Below are 17,700 nucleotides of genomic sequence, written 5' to 3'. Positions count from 1 at the left end.
AATATTTGAAAAAATTTTATTACTGCAATTACTTCAACATTTCAATTTAAACAATTTAATGTCTAATAAACAATTTGGTTTCACAAAGGGTCGCTCAACAACCGATGCTGGTGTTGAGTTAATAAATCATGTTTTTCAGGCTTGGGAGGAGTCCAAAGATGCTATTGGTGTCTTTTGCGACCTTTCCAAAGCCTTCGATTGCGTTTGTCATGATATCTTGATCGCGAAACTTCGTCACTATGGAATAACTGATAATGCCATCGCTCTTTTGGAGTCATACCTTAGTGGCCGCGTTCAGAGGGTTGATGTGCATGGCTGCAGATCGTGTGGATCTAACGTCACTATAGGCGTCCCGCAGGGCTCAATTCTAGGTCCATTTCTATTCCTAGTTTACATAAACGACCTACCTAGTCTTGTAAAACATGAGGTGGTGCTGTTTGCAGATGATACCTCCTTACTTTTTAAAGTAAAGAGACGACAAGATTCCTTTGACGATGTAAACAACGCCATTTCAGAGGTAGTGGATTGGTTTACTGTAAACAACCTGCTACTTAATGAAAATAAAACAAAATATGTTTATTTTACGTTATCGAATGTTAGTAGGCCCCTCGATTCTATTATTGTAAAAAATAAGGAATTGGACCTCACGGATACTGCTGTATTTTTGGGAATTACTTTGGACGCTAAGTTGCAATGGAGTCCTCATATTGATAAGTTGTCCAAAAGGCTCAGCTCAGCAGCATTCGCGGTCAAAAAAATTCGTTTAATAACCGATGTAGAAACCGCGCGATTAGTTTATTTTGCCTACTTCCACAGTCTAATGTCGTACGGCATCTTGCTGTGGGGTCATGCTGCAGATATGAACAGCATTTTTGTTCTGCAAAAGCGAGCCATTCGGGCGATTTACAAATTGGGACCCAAGATGTCACTTAGAAATAAATTTAAAGAAATTAATATTTTAACTTTGGCATCACAATATATCTTTGAAAACTTAATATATGTAAAAAAACATATAGGATTATTTGCAAAAAATAGCGATCGGCACATTGTTAATACCAGGAATAAAAATAAACTTGCTTTACAAGTCAGTCGATTACATAAGATTACTAAATCTTTTAAGGGGCAATGTATACGTTTTTACAATAAGATTCCCATTGACATTCAGAATTTGCCTTTCAACTGTTTTAAGACAGTAGTTAAACAAAAACTTTACAAAAAAGGTTATTATAAAGTTAGTGATTATTTAGAAGATATGAATGCATGGGATTAACTGTCTGAGAACTGATATTAGGCAGCTAAATTACTCAATTGTATACCAATATTTTATGTTTTATGTTTATTTTTATTTTTTTAAAGAACGTCTAGGGCCCTGTGCCGAGGTTTTTCTTGCAGCTTCTTTTCCCCGGCTATACAGGTTGTGAGAAGCTGCAGTAGTTTTAGGCGGATGAGACGTTCGTTATGTAAAATTGACGATTCAAAGTGTAACTATGTTACCTACTGAATAAAGATATTTTTGAATTTGAATTTTGAATTTGAATATGGCTACCTGAATGTACTTGTACGGGGTGTAAGTTACATCGTAACGATTACTGAGAGAGATGATTTAGCTTATTATTCTGAGTTAATATCAAGTGGAATTCTCTATCGCAAAAGAATAGAATTGAAAATTATTTAAAAAAACTAAAAAATCACGAATTTTCTGACGGAAAATTCCACTTGATACCAACTCAGAATCATGGTCTGAATCATTCCCCTCAGTATTCGTTATGGCGTTACTAACACCTAGTATGTGTCGGATTGTATGGAGTGTAAGTGACATCGTAACGAATACTGAGACGGATGATTGCTGAATGAAAAGTATAGAATTTAAAATCATCATCATCATCACCAGCCTATTAACGTCCCCACTGCTGGGGCACGGGCCTTCCCTATGGATGGATAGGGAGATCAGGCCTTAAACTACCACGCGGGCCCAGTGCGGATTGGTGGTTATTAACGACTGCTAATGCAACCGGGACCAACGGCTTAACGTGCCTTCCGAAGCACGGAGGAGCTCGAGATGAAAACTTTTTTTTGTGGTCACCCATCCTAAGAACGGCCTTTGCGAAAGTTGCTTTACTTCAACAATCGCAGACCGAGCGCGTTTACCGCTGCGTCACCGAGCTCCTCAAAAATTGAAAATAATAATTTAAATAATTTTAAATAATAATTTTCAATTCTCTATTATTATTTTCATATTTGTAGTACCCATCCAGTACTATTTGGTACCTGAGCTAAAAAAACTCGTATCTAGTACCTTTCTCATTCCCGCTGGGGACATATCACAAAAAAAATACATTGTGATCCCTAGTTTGCTTAAGATATTACAGGCTGATCACCTGATTGTCCGAAAGTAAGATGATCCGTGCTTCGGATGGCTCGTTAAGCCGTTGGTCGGTTACTATTTACCGATGTAAGTGAGTAATCGTTACATGAGCCATGTCAGGGGTTGGCGGCTCAATCATAACCCTGACACCAGGGTTGATGAGGCTGGTATTCTTAAAACCCACACGATAAAAAGAAGACCTTTGTCCTTCAAAAGATATACACGTTAAGCTGTGGTCGCGCCATTTTGACGCTAATAAATGATTAGGTACAATTCTCTTTGTTACCTAATACCTCTATAAAGCATTATATTATCATAAACATAAAACATAAACAGCCTTTACACGTCCCACTGCTGGGCAAAGGTCTCCTCTCAATCAACCGGAGGGGGTATCATATTATCATTCGGGAAAAAGTACGAATCCCAACTCGTATGTGTAATTACCCTGGTTGGTAATCTGTCACTTCCATACCTCGAATTCATAAACAGAAGTATAATAAAACTTACATTTCACTTAAAAAGGAGTACAAGCGGGCTGCCTTATCGATCCAAAGCAATTTCATCCAGGCAAACGCGTAGCTCGCAGTGCAGCAGCAGTCAGGTATCAGCAGCTATCTGCACTCCAGCAGGACATTAGCAGGATTGACAGGTACACGGCCCTTGTTACCCAGAGATGCCTATCATACGCCCAAAGGCTACTGTTTTCGTATCTCCAATGTGGATGTAGAGCACTGGAAGGGAATGTTAAATTCCACTATTTGTTGGAGACGGTGTTGGCTCCGATAAAAACTCCTTCGAGATGGTGTTAAAAGACTGTAATGGTAAACTAGGAAATTGTTTAAATAGGTTAAAGAGACAAGAAAAACAAAGTCCATGGCGTATTGCCAGAGCAAAATATTTTACAATAAAAATATATAATAAGACTTATTATACGTTGCCAACACTATTCGAATTACAATTTTTCAAATCGACTTGAATTGCGTCTTCTCAAGCGAATTATCAAGGACTTACTTCACCCCCTCTGGAGACGGTAAGACTAATAACTCAATTAATTATTAATTGTAAGTATAAGTCATTAAAAAAAGAAGCCTAATGATTTAGTTTTAAAAAACTAAAAACAAAACCTCAAAGTTTCGTTTTCTTGTCTGTCTTGTCTCATCTAGTACAAAATTTATATCCACACTCGCGCCTCTCGGGTGTAAATGGGTGCATAATAAGATCCCATTCAAAATCAAGCCGATGCAATGCATTCCTCCCGGTATAATAGGAATTCTGTGTACACGTGTTTGTATGCCCGTGAATACGTGGACATTTGTATGGGCCGGGAATAATGATTTACAATGTGTTCGCTATGTTAATATGTGTTTTTGTTTCGTTTTTCGGCGGTTTGGGCCCGGGAGTTGGGAAGGCTTGGGGTTTCAGGAGGTCCCCGCGACATGAGTTGAGGGTTCGAGAACAACTAGGCAATTAGGTACTTATTTGCAGTATAACATAACGTAAACAGCCTATATACGTCCCACTGCTGGCCACAGGCCTCCCCTCAAACAACCGGAGGGGGTATGGAGCATACTTCATCACGCTGCCCTAATGCGCGTTGGTGGTGTTTTTACGGCTAATAACCGGGACCAACGGCTTAACGTGCCTTCCGAAGCACGGAATCATCTTACTTTTTCGGACAATCCGGTGATTCAAGCCTGAAAAGTCCTTACCAAACAAAGGACAGTCTCACAAAGTGATTTCGACAATGTCCCCATCGGGAATCGAACCCGGGCCTCCAGATCGTGAGCCTAACGCTCTAACCACTAGACCACGGAGGCTGTTATTTTGTACTATACCTATCGAGAAAAGGCGTTATAGCCTCCGTGGTCGAGTGGTTGAGCTTTGAGCTTACAATCCGGAGGCCCCGGGTTCCAATCCCGGTGGGGACGTATCACAAAAATCACTCTGTGATCCCTAGTTTGGTTAGGATACCAGGCTGATCACCTGATTGTCCGAAAGTACGATGATCTGTGCTTCGGAAACGTCCGTCGGTCGTTCCGTGTTTTGGTTTACGCTGTTGGTCCCGGTTACTACAGGTCAGACAGGCAGTCGCTTCTGTAAAAACAGACTAGTCGAATCTTCAGGTTAGGTAAGCGGACACTGTGAAAAACGGGATATCGCTAGGGAGATGATGGTGGTACTGGTTTCAAGAATTCTCCTCCTATTACGTGGGAATTAAACGTAGCTAGCGAGAAGTGGATTTACATACATACATACATACATAAACTCACGCCCGTAATCCCTAATGGGGTGGGCAGAGCCACAAGTAATCAAAGACAACTTGCAGCCACTAATTTAAGATGTGGATTTAAGTAATGGCTATTCACTTCTTATTACCCCTTCGCAAGTTGTTATTAAGTTATCATCATCACTAATTTAAGAGCCACGCTCTTGTCAGTGTAGCATTCTCCATGGTACTTTTTAGGGAAAAATAGGGCAGTGGTTTCCCTCATACCTTCCGCCCCGCAGTACCCTTACGCGAGTGGGCTGGCGCTCAGAGTAGTATATTTCAAAGCCGTACTAGGACTCCTGTCCTTCGCCTCTGAATATTACTAAAAGTTACTGCTGCCTTTTGACAGGTTCCAGGTTACAGTCCCTGCGACGCGCCCCTTCCGTCCTGTATGAAAAATAAAAATAGGTTATAAGAAAATTAAAATATTTAGGTTAGGTAAGTGAACTCTGTGAAAACGGAATTACGCTAGGGGGGATCAGGAAGTCAAAAAAATATAATGATAACTAGAAAGCATATTTTTTTACAAATTCAGGCCTTAAAGATCATATCGGATCGCACGATCATTCCAACTTATCGAACATTGGTCAGATAAAATCACTAGCGATTGTCTTTGTACGGTGAGCTCTCGTTCGGTTACATTTTCAAAAAAAAAATCGAAAAAATTTGACTCGCACGGAAATTGAACCCGCAACCCTTGTCAACCTGAGACAAGCGTGAACAACGCAACAAAGAAAACAAAAAAGTAATTACTTAGTTCTAAATTCAAATTCTGATCTACGATATGCAAACGTAATAATCATTGATGTCCGATATGTTACATACGAGTACAATATTGGTCATGTGTGTTATTTTTACTTCTTTTTATATACCCAAATGCATGCTTTAATTATTGGTTAAAACTTAATTGGCTTCTGTACTACCTTAAGTGTGTTATATTGATACATGTGTGATTTTTGAAGCTGTATGTTTTCCTTAAATAAATAAAATAAAATAAAATAATCATAGACCTCGTATAAAAAAGTAAATAGACAACCAATCTCTGTGAAAAAGTGTTCGCATCTTGTCATAAGCGACCGCGTGTAACGACACTGTACAACCGATATTGCACTTTATTTGAGGGACCGAACTAATACTGGTGCTAATTCCTGTAAATACCATCTAATTTTATTTTAAGTTATACCTGTCATTTTCTTATCCCCCGAAAAGGAAAGGGACGGGTAATCGACAAGCATAAAATTTATGGAACACACGTCAATTTTAAGCACAAATCTGAAACAACCGTCTAAAAATTTTACATTAGCCAATAACCCGACAGAATTAAGTTGACAGCACACGTCAAACGGTTTGCATACCAGCGAGATACCTTTTTGATTCGCCCGGGTTATTCATTAATTTACCCATTCTTCCTAAAATTAAGAGCTGTGAATCATCCGTCCCTTCCTTTTCGGCGGATAAGAAAATGACAGGTATAACTTAAAGTAAAATTAGGAGGTGTTTGCAGGAATCGGGGCCAATATCTACATAACTTAATGTCGGCTTAACGTGCCTTACTTAACATCTTACTTTCGAAAAGGCTGAAAACACTGGTGATAAAAAAACATCTAATTGTACTGCAAATAAAAACTATTACATTCTACTCTTCTCTACTCTATTCTATTCTAAAAAAAAATAGAGTTAAAATAGTAGCCAAAAGCTGCAAATGTTAATTGCTGTCAGGCAGTTTATCTGCATTTTCCCAAATGAAACAGCAGAACTGAGAATCGTCTCACACCAAACTCCTGCGCACACGCACCTGTGCATTGAATTTCGCCGTAATGGTGATTTCCAAAGAATCCAAACTGAGATTTATCGCTTCTTCTCCTTTCATACGTTATTTAATTCATTTTAATACGACCAGTTTATATGTAGTAACACACGGAAATCTCTTTGAACCGTGCGCATTTAATTCATTTTGCGATGGATGTAGGTAATTCTGACTACCCCAAAACGACTATATTTTATAAAAAAAAAAACTTGAAATCGCACTCTTTTGAAGTAAAAAAAATTACTTCAAGTGTTAAAAGACAAATTGGTTGAAGAGATTTTTTTTTATTTCAACTAATTTGTCTTTTTATCCTTGAAAATATATGTTAACAAAATAGCAATTCAAAGTGTAACCATGTTACGTACGAAATAAGTATATTTTTGCCTTTAACACGTTTAACGCCACGCAAAAAAGTTGGTTGTTTCATTCATGCCATGGGGGACACGGGTGGGCCAAACTGTATTGACCTATTAAGGTCGCGGGGGTCACCCGTGAGCCACGAGAGTGTTTCGATTTAAACACGATTTACAGGCCACAAAACAGCGATTTCATGTAAAACTGTTGGAAGATTGGGTCGTGTTCTTATTTATTTATTTTATTTAAGAAAAACCAACAGATAAAATACAGAAAGTAGACAACAAACATAACGGTTGGAAACTAATTACAGGTTTCCTCTGATAACTCTAAACTAGTTAATATGACGCCAGAGAGTTGTGCACTGGCAAATTAAAGTTAGAAGAGAGAAAATAAAAAGAAGATTAGGTGTCAAAAAAACCTTTGACTGAGCAAAAAAAAAAAATAATAAAAAGGTTTATTTAGGTAAAATCTACGACACACATATACATTAAGAGTAACGAACAGAGAGAGAGAGAGAGAGAGAGAGTGAGTAGAGTGTTGTAGAGTAGAGTAAATTTAGTTTTTGAGTAATTTCCTCGCCGCTGCAAAACCGGTGTTAAACAAATCAAGATCAACTTCCTTAGAAAGTTTATTGAAATTATTACTCTTATTATTACTAATGATTACTCTTAGTGGTTCTATAGAGCTTCTAATCTATAATTTGTCTTTTAACCCTCGATATGTTAACAAAATAGCAATTCAGAATGTAACATAACATAACATAACAAATACTTTATTGCACAAACAGGAAAAACAAAATACAAAACAAAAGGGAAATAGAATTAGTACAATAGGCGGCCATATTGCGTAGCAATCTCTTCCAGGCAACCTTTAAGTATAGGAGATATTGAATATTAAGTAATATAGCGGGATAGTGCAGCATGGGAATACTTGTGCATATAAAAATAATTACACTTTCGACTACATAAACTACATAATAATAATACACATAATTATAATTGTTATAATAAATAAATATCACTACTTAAATTACTACATATACTATGGAAGAAAAGGAGTAGATAGATTATGAAGATGAAGAGGAAATAGAGGTAAGGAAATGCGCCTTGACTTGCCCTTTAAAGGACTCCAATGACGAAGCTCTCCTAATGCTTTCAGGCAGAGAATTCCACAAACGGACAGCTTGCACCGTGAAAGACTTGGAGTAGAAAGTTGAGGAATAGGAAGGAAGTTACCTACTAAATAAATATATTTTTGCCTTAAGTATCGTATAACAGATAACATAAACAGCAATGATCCATTTCCTTCCAACTACTGTGTCTATATCTACCCGGATATATCAACGTTACCTAGTTTTACAGTTAAAGCCATAATGAGCGGATTGGCTCATTGTGACGTCACTAGTGGAACAACAAACTCGCGCCAAAAATGGCCGCCGATTGTATTGTGCCTGCGTGCACGCACCGTCCGCAAAGAACGTAATACGGTTAAAAAAAAAGGAAAAAAGGAACATTTAATTTTGTTACGCTAGTGCAGAGAAAAAGGCCACATCAAATAAATTCATATAAAAAGCAATATTGCTATTTCACATTTGTTGACACTGCGCACTAAATATGTGACCTTTTTAACACGGCTCGCTAAGGGGGCAGTTACAAATGGATCGTTCAGCGATTGGACCACTCCAAATAGACAGGTTCCATAACTTTCAAGACTATGTATCTTGAAGGTGGTTATTCTTGGAATCTCAACGCATCTGTCTACGTGTTCATTAACCCAGGTCCAGTCGTCATCCTAGGTGAAGACGACATTATTTACGAATACCTACGGAGAGAAGCATATGGAGAATTTTTTATACAGAACAGATTTTACGGCGATTTTATGGCCTTTGGAGCATAATAGTATAACTGAAAACTAATAATACATAAACACGGAGCAAGCTTTGGCTTATGTAGGTAACTCATTTAAGACGTTTTTTTTTGGTCTTTTATTTACTTAAGGGCTTTAACAAAATTTGTTATGCCAGCCCCATCGATCAAGACTGACTAAAACTGATAAAAAATCAAATTTAATTCATGCCCCCACCCACAACAGCCTAAGATGTGATGCTGTTGTGAATGAAAGCATAAAACAAACATGATTCTCTGCTCATAGGCTCTGATAAAAAGGCCTCCAAGATACCTATACCACTATCAAAACGTAGGCCTAAACACACTTCGGATACTTCATACAAAACACGTCGTTTTACTGTGTGTGTCACCCCGATACCGACTCCGCCGGCGTGGTCGACGATTTCCCTCATTCAGCGCTTATCGCTATCGACCCACTAGGGTCGATTAATTCTTTCAAATATTTTTCCTCTCAGACGACGCCCTGAGCCGAGGTTCGCGCCCAACTGGGCACCCTCAGCCCTGTTGTCTTAAACGTTGTACCGGGTGAGAGCCTTCAGCGCTCCCCATTTGTCCGGCCAAGTAGTTAATGCTATCTGCGGCAAATCTACAATAATTCACGTCAAAAAAAAAACTGTGTGTGACGTCTGACCCTGAGGTAAACCTCTCAGCTCAGCCACTGGTGGGGAGCAGAGAGTTACCGTTCTGTAAGCAGGATTATTCCCTATTTTATGGCCTAGATTTGCTTTCTGACGGTACTATAGTTATCAGATGTACAGAAGAAAGGCGACTGCGTTAAACGGTAGTTAGTTAAGCACAATTATTATTATTTAGTGCAGTGCGCCGGCGCACAAACTACGCCCACGCGAGTCGCTATCAGCAGGCGAACGTTTATTGTGGACACGGCTTCTGCTCGATATTTTTCTTATTAAAAATATCCTTTTTATTCATTTATACATAAGATTATTTTTTTATTCGGGTAAACACACCTATTTATACAGGATGTTAGTGACATCGTAACGAATACTGAGGGGGATGATTCAGACCATGATTCTGAGTTATTAGCAAGTGGAATTTTCTGTCACAATTTTTTTTTATTATTATTTTAAATTCTATACTTTTGCGATGGAAAATTCCACTTAACCATCATCATCCATAATCATCCTTCTTAGTTTTCGTTACGATATTCTATCCCCCGGTCTTGCGAGGCACCTTATAACCCTGTACCAGCTTAACACGTGAACGCCCACAGCGCTTGCGGCACATAGGAAACGAACAAGCAACCAACCGTTGATTTGGTACAATTCCCTGTATCGTGTGAACTCCACTATCGCCCGAAGCACTGATCATGTAAACCTGATTTCCCCTCTGATATGGAAGATCAAACGGTAACCAATTGTGTCGATATCGCAACCAACACCAACGGTTAAGGTGTGGATAGGGTGCAAAATTGTGCTGGTGTCATGATTAAGTATGCTGTATTTTTTTTGACGTGACTTATTGTAGATTTGGGGAGCGCTGAGAGCTCTCACCTGGTACAAAATTGAAGACAACAGGCCTGAGGGTGCCCAGTTGGGCGCGCACCACGCCTCAATGCGTCGTCTGAGAGGAAGAATATTTGAAAGAATTAATCGACCCTAGTGCGTCTATAGCGATAAGCGCTGAATGAGGGAAAAACTATGCTGGCTATACATAAATTCATACGGGAGCCGTTAGTAATCGCAAGACACTTGTGTGACTTGGGTTCGAATCCCGGTGGGTACAAATCACAAAAATCACTTTGTGATCCCTAGTTCGGTTAGGATATTACAGGCTGATCACCTGATTGTCCAAAAGTAAGATAATTCATCATGTCAGGGGCCTATTGCGGCTCAATAATAACCCTGACACCAGGGTTGATGGGGTTGGTAATCCACCTCACAACCCACACGATAAGAAGAGACTTGTGAGACATTGTTCTAAGATGGAGGATGGTGATCGGCGCATCGAATATCCTGTCACTTTCTTTTTCTTTTGATAATCAACAACTAATTGACTATTAATGGGAACAAAGATAAAAAAACAGAACTTCAGCCTGTTACAGGTTACCCTCCCGCCGCTTGTGGGGTACGGAGAGTTGCCGTTCTGTATGTAGTATTAATCCTTATTCTATGATGATATTACACTACTTCTCGCCATGTAAAAAGAGGCAAGTCTATAATCATTGCCCTGGAACAAATGCTGGAAACCACGTGATATAAATTATTTTAGTAAACATATACACACTTAAACTAAAACATATATCCTTTCCTCCTTCTTTCCTCCTCTTCTTTCTCTTTGTTTCTTTTTTTTTTACATAACATAAGCTGAAGAGTATCTCAATTCGGGTAGTCCATTACAAGATGACATTCACCCACGCTTCACCGAGCTTTCTGTTAGACCAACGTGATAAGTGGTGAGCCGTATCGCCGTCTACGCGAGCCAACCATCAACCGTTATATAATATCAAACTTAACATCCTGTATACGGCTCACTCGATATTAATTATGTACATTGAAACTTTGCTCCACTCTGTGGGGTCCGCTAAGTGGGAGACTTTCCTTGCAAGCCTAAAACGTTTTAGAGAGGCTCTCGTGTCGACACCTGAGACTTCGCTTTATTTCCACAATGTTTATGACCAGCCTTTATTAACATAAACACAGTTTAGTATATACAATATATACATGGTGTTAGTGACATCGTAGAGAATACTGAGGGGGATGATTCAGCTCATGATTCTGAGTTAATATTAAGTGGAATTTTCCGTCGATATTAACTCAGAATAATGAGCTCAATCATTCTACTCAGTATTGGTTACGTTGTCACTTACACCCCGTACAAGTACGTACAGGTAGCCATACGAGTAGGTAAGTATGGGTGTTAGCGACACCGTAACAAATACTGAAGGGGTTCAGACCATGATTCTGACTTGATATCAAGGAATTTTCTATCGGAAAATTCATGTTTTTTTAAATTAGTCCAGTTTCATACTTTTACGGCGGAAAATTCCACTTGATATCAACTTAAAATCATGGTCAGAAACTTTTCGTTACGATATCATTAACGCAATAAATTACTATTGTTTGTCTGTATGTAATTGTTTATGTAATGTGTTTTTATGTGTGCAATAAAGATTTATTGTATTTTATTACTATTGTATTTATTTATTTAATAACAACAAATATATCACCAATAGGCTACGCCGAAGATGAAGTGACATAGATTCAAAACTGATTTTACCTTCAACAAGTTTATCCATGAATTAAGTTGAATAAATGATTCTGATTTCTGGAATATGCTACTACAAAATAGCAATATTTATTTTTAGATGAATTGCTCCAATGTAACCTTTTAGTCCCCAAGTCTAGTAGAAAGAGTCCAGCAATCATTTATTTGCCTCAAATCGTATTTCGTATGTGAAGGTACTCTACGTGCATTACATCTCTATATCATCCCGGTTTTGATAATTAATGTGAACATTTTCATCTAAATCGATCTAGATTGCTATTTGATATTTGTTGACTTTTAAATGCGCAAAAATCATATTGCTTTTTAGATGAATGGCTTTGATGCGGCCTTTTTAGACCCTTAGTGAGTAGTAACAGGGACCATCGGCTTTACGTGTCTTCAAGCGCTCACCTAACCTTATCTTCTTTCACATTTGTGTTATTTTTATGATTATTCTCTTGTTGATTCTTAAATAAAATAGCAAAATCAAAGCCGCTTAATTCAATTATCGTTTCCTTGGTTACAGGACGAGCCAGCATCATCAGGAGACAGCGGAGATGAGAGCGGAAGCGAGCCGGAATCACCAACAGAGAAGTTGCTTCAACAACAGAACCACAGACAACAGGAGTGGACCGTTACTGAGAACAACGACCGAGAGATCAACAGCCGGTAAGGACACCAGATATAGTCCCTCATCAATCATTTATACATAACTACATCTAACAGGGCCGTTGCTTCAACAACAGAATCACATACTGAACTGAACCTTCACCGAAAACAACGGTCAACAGCCAAAGATGTTAATTTTAACAGCTAAAATTCATGTCAGGAGCCTTTGGCGGCTCAAAAATAACCCTGACACCAGGGTTGATGAGATCAGTCATAGATCTTACAACCCACAAAAGAGAAGAAGATTACAAAATCGAAAGGGGGTTCCCTTGCAAAAAACGTGTTATTTTGAAAGTTATTTTGTTCATGACCCATATAACCTTATCATTCCAGGGACCACCCCAACGACCCTCAAGCATCGACATCGTCATCAACCCAGGAACCAGACAGCAGTAAGCCGCACCAACAGAACTTGCCGAAGATTTTGCCTAAAATCGATCTGCCGGGCGGCGCCATGTTGTACCATTCTGGAGTGCTAGCTGGAGTGGGCTTAGACGGACTCGGATCTAACCTTGGACTAGGAAACTTGGCTATGGGATACCCGCATAGCTTTATATTGGGACTGGCGAATCAAGGACAGGAAGGTGGTAAGTATAATCCTCACTAAGCAGGGTCCACAGAATACCAGCCAGGGTCGTAGCTGGCGCTGCGGCTTATGCTGACTGGGGCCCTTATATCAAGGACACCATCACCATTGTTGGCCAGTCCATACACTCAATTACAATTTGTCTATTTATTTGTACTCTCTTGTGTAAATTGTTTTTATTACGTGTTTTGATTGTAAGTTATGTTTTATACCGTGTTTGGTTTCATATCTGTTACTGTGGTGTTCCTATACAGGCTGTTAGTAACATCGTAACGAATACTCAGGGGGATAATTCAGACCATGATTCTGAGTTGATATCAAGTGAAATTTTCCGTCGCATAATTCATGTTTTTTTTTGTGTTTATTTAAATTATTTTCAATTCTACATATTTACTTTTACGATGTAAAATTATATTTGATATTAATTCAGAATAATGACCTGAACCATCCCTCAAAGTTTTCGTTACGATGTCACTAACACCCTGCATAATAAACGTTTCTTTCTTCTTACTTTCTAATCCGTGTCAATTTAGTAGACATATTCGTGGAGTCAAAATAACACTTACATATATTACAAAGCGACTACACACTGTATCAGGGGGGTTAAAAAGGCCATATCGAAGTAATTCATGTCAAAAAGCAATATTGCTATTTGATATTTCTTGACATTGCGCACTTACCTACTTTTGTATGCGCAAATTCTAATTGCAATTTTGCTTTTTGGATTTAGAGTGGCCTTTTTAGACCCAGGTCTAAAATATACCTAAAAGATAGATGTAGAGATAGATGTCTTTAGAAAAGGTTTAGTACGATCTACTCTGAACCGGCGTGCGTGTATAAAACGATTGATGAATGAGGAAGAAGCAAGCGAAGTGTGTCACGATCGAAGCAAATGGAATTCCATAGTCTCTGCTTACGGTAGGAAATAGGCGTGTATGAATGTATTAGTTTATGTATGAATGTATGTAAAACTGTACGTTTTACTTAATATCAAATATGTCAATGCGATAGTGTTTTAATTTAAAGTGAAAAAATGTATGGGACTGACATAAAATGACATGACATCACACACACACGCGCACACACACACACACACACACACACACACACACACACACACACACACACACACACACACACACACACACACACACATCACGCATCACATTCAATTTTCAACGTCTCTCTTTAAGTTTTCTTCACCTTCTGTTCTCTTCCAGCATCATCATCAACCCAGCCGCAGTTTATAACGATCCCCCTGTCAATGGCGATGGCGGCGGCTGCTGGTAACCCGTCCAGCACCAACGGTTGTCCAGTCGGCGCGTCCAGTGATGACAGCAGCGAACTCCAGGATCTGAGCACTGGAACGCGGAAGTGACCGGAGATTACAGGTAATACACTATACGTACAGAGGAGCTCGGTGGCGCAGCGGTAAACGCGCTCGGTCTGCGATTGTTGGAGTTAAGCAACTTTCGCAAAAGCCGGTCATAGCATGGGTGACCACAAAAAAAAAAGTTTTCATCTCGAGCTCCTCCGTGCTTCGGAAATCACGTTAAGCCGTTGGTTCCGGCTGCATTAGCAGTCGTTAATAACCATCAATCCGCACTGGGCCCGCGTGATGGTTTAAGGCCCGATCTCTCCCTATCCACCCATAGGGAAGGCCCGTGTCCCAGCAGTGGGGACGTTAATGGGCTGACGATGATGATGATGTTGATGATGATACACTATACAAGGTGTTAGTGACGTGGTAACGAAAACTTTGAGAGATGATTCTGACCATGACTCTGAGTTGATATCAAGTGGAATTTCCCGTCGCAAAAGTATGGAACTGAAAATAATTTAAAAAAACACTAAAATTTTATGAAATTTCCTACAGGAAATTCCACTTGATATCAATTCAGAAGCATAGTCTAATTCATCTCTTTCAGTATTTGTTACGGTGTCACTAACACTCATACGCACTTGTATGGCTACCATTACGTACTTGTAGGTGTAAGTGACATCGTAACGAGTATTGAGGGGGGTAATTCAACTCATTATTTTGAGATAATAACAAGTGGAATGTTCCGTCGCAAAAGTATAGAATTGAAAATAATTAAAAAATAACATGAGTTTTGTGATGGAAAATTATTCCACTTGATATTATGTTCAGTATTCGTTACGATGTCACTAACACCCTGTATAAAACAAACGACATGGTTCAGTATTTTAGCGTTGGACTAACGATCACGGAGGTCTCGGGTTCGAATCCCGGTGGGGACAAATCACAAAATATCGCTTTGTGATCTGCACCAAGCTGGCGAGGTGTGGACTATATTATTCCCCTTTGGGGATATAAGCGTGATACTAAATCCACAGATTTTTTTTTACATTAAGTAATCAATTTTTTGTATTTTTTTGTAGCAGAGTACAAACTCTGCACATACTGGCCTTTCGTTCTGACCGTCATAATTTTAAATTACGAAATTCTCTTTCCATAAAGAAAATAAAAATCAATTTAAATAAAAGTTTTTTTTTTTCAGTTGACTGATGCGGGGAGTATACAGCATATGTCCTGCGAAAATTAAGTAATATTATAAAAAAAAAACCGTTTACCAAAGTGCTATTTGGAATTTGTATCCGCTTAACTGCATTCGCTCATATAGAATACACTTTGTCATTCTAAAGTTATCAATTGTAAAGTATATCTTTTTAAGATAGACTCTTCTAGTAAACAAATAATTGACACTGTTACTTATTTTCCCGCTAAAATCACAGCGTATTTTTCACTTAAAACTCCGTGGTTCAGTGGTTGAGCGTCAAACACACAATCCAGAGGCGCCGGTTTCAAAACCCGGTGGGGACATATCACAAAAATCACTTTGTGATCCCTAGTTTGGTTAGGACATTACAGGCTGATCACCTGATTGCACGTTAAGCCATTGGACCCGGTTACTACTTACTGATGTAAGTATGTACCTAGCTGTTACGTGAGTCATGTCAGGGGCTTTTGGCGGCCCAATCATAACCCTGACACCAGGGTTGATGAGGTTGGTAATACACCTACAAAATAAGAAGACTTGAAACGAAATGTTTTAAAATCACATACTTAACATTAGTTATGGCGCTTGGTTTGTTAAAAATGATCAAATTTTGAAATCATTACTTCAATTCATATACATCATATTATTATACATATTACTATTAAATGTATATTTTACTATCAGAGACTTGTTCCTGCAGACAAACAGTTTTGCAAGGCATTGCTAAATTATATATTATTATTTAGTATTAAGATTTAATACATAAATAATAAATACATAAAAGAGGAGCTCGGTGGCGCAGCAGTAAACACGCTCGGTCTGCGATTGTTGAAGTTAAGCAACTTTCGCAAAGGTCGGTGACCACAAAAAAATAAAAAGTTTTCATCTCGAGCTCCTCCGTGCTTCGTAAGGCACGTTAAGCCGTTGGTCCCGGCTGCATTAGCAGTCATTAATAACCATCAATCCGCACTGGACCCGCGTGATGGGTTAAGGCCCGATCTCCCTATGCATCCATAGGGAAGGCCCGTACTCAAGCAGTGGGGACGTTAATGGGCTGATGAGGACATAAATAATAACCGCCATGTTTGTTTACTAGAAGATTCCATCTGAAAAGATATATATCTTAACTAACCATATTGGGAAGAAATATGTGTTTGTATTTTACAGGTTTTAATGTCTTATCACTATTGGGTTGGGAATCTTTGAATGAATTTATTAAAAGTTACTTTTCATTGATTCATTAAATATAATAAATAATAGTGAAGTTTTTTAAGTATTTTTCATTGGAAAGAGAAGCTCAGTGAGACGTTGTTACTTATTTCATCTTACGATGGATGTGCCTCTGACTACCCCTATTGTCAACGTAGTTGTGAACTTATGATATATAATGTGGCGGACCCAACTAGTTGGCCACATAGTTCCGCTCACATGCAACAGATGGCGCCACATTCAATAATGCAGTCTTCAAGCAGTCGTGAAACGCGATATCGAAGTTTACACAGCAAGACGCATATATACAACTTCCAACATAACACCGTTGGATCGTCGATCCCTAGTCACACAACCAACTTGTGGCTAGCGGGGTACTATGCTCAGTTCGGTACCCCGAAAACATCCTTTGGCGGCAGCACATCCTTGCCGTTCCTTGCCTAGGTAATAACATAACATAGCATCACATCTGTGTGTTCAAGTCCCACTTAATAGAGTCACCACCTATCAGGCTGGTCTAACTGAAAGCTCGATGACGTGTGGGTACTTAGTTCATCTTGCGATGGAAGTACCTCTGGCTACCCCTATTGGGAATATATTGACCTTCAACAAGTTTATCCATGATAATTACGTTGAATAAATGATTCTGATTCTGATTCTGATAGTCGTGAGCTTATGTTTCTTTGTTTGAACTTTTAATGATACTCTGATGATTAACATCATCGTCTCCGTTGCTTTATCCCGTTTCTCACAGGGTCCGCTTAACTAACTTGAAGATTTGACA

General features: G+C 38.9%; 1 protein-coding gene across 2 annotated transcripts in view; it reads left to right on the top strand.

Moving 5' to 3' along the window:
- The window catches only part of LOC126371284 (serum response factor homolog), a 336,720-nt gene extending 320,241 nt beyond the window's left edge, over nucleotides 1–16,479 (top strand). The window contains exons 4-7 of one of the 2 annotated variants that reach the window (XM_050016582.1): nucleotides 12,457–12,599; nucleotides 12,933–13,186; nucleotides 14,406–14,576; nucleotides 15,708–16,479. In XM_050016582.1, the coding sequence (XP_049872539.1) occupies nucleotides 12,457–12,599; nucleotides 12,933–13,186; nucleotides 14,406–14,563 (555 nt within the window). In that variant the 3' untranslated portion in view covers nucleotides 14,564–14,576; nucleotides 15,708–16,479. The remainder of the gene's footprint in view (nucleotides 1–12,456; nucleotides 12,600–12,932; nucleotides 13,187–14,405; nucleotides 14,577–15,707) is intronic. The other variant, XM_050016580.1, reaches the window with a different exon arrangement.
- The last annotated feature ends 1,221 nt before the right edge of the window (nucleotides 16,480–17,700 follow it).

Source organism: Pectinophora gossypiella, chromosome 12 (assembly GCF_024362695.1).
Source record: "Pectinophora gossypiella chromosome 12, ilPecGoss1.1, whole genome shotgun sequence".
Classification (NCBI taxonomy): Eukaryota; Metazoa; Arthropoda; class Insecta; order Lepidoptera; family Gelechiidae; genus Pectinophora; species Pectinophora gossypiella.
The sequence above is the reverse complement of the archived record's forward strand: the minus strand, read 5'-3'. Positions and strand labels throughout refer to the sequence as shown.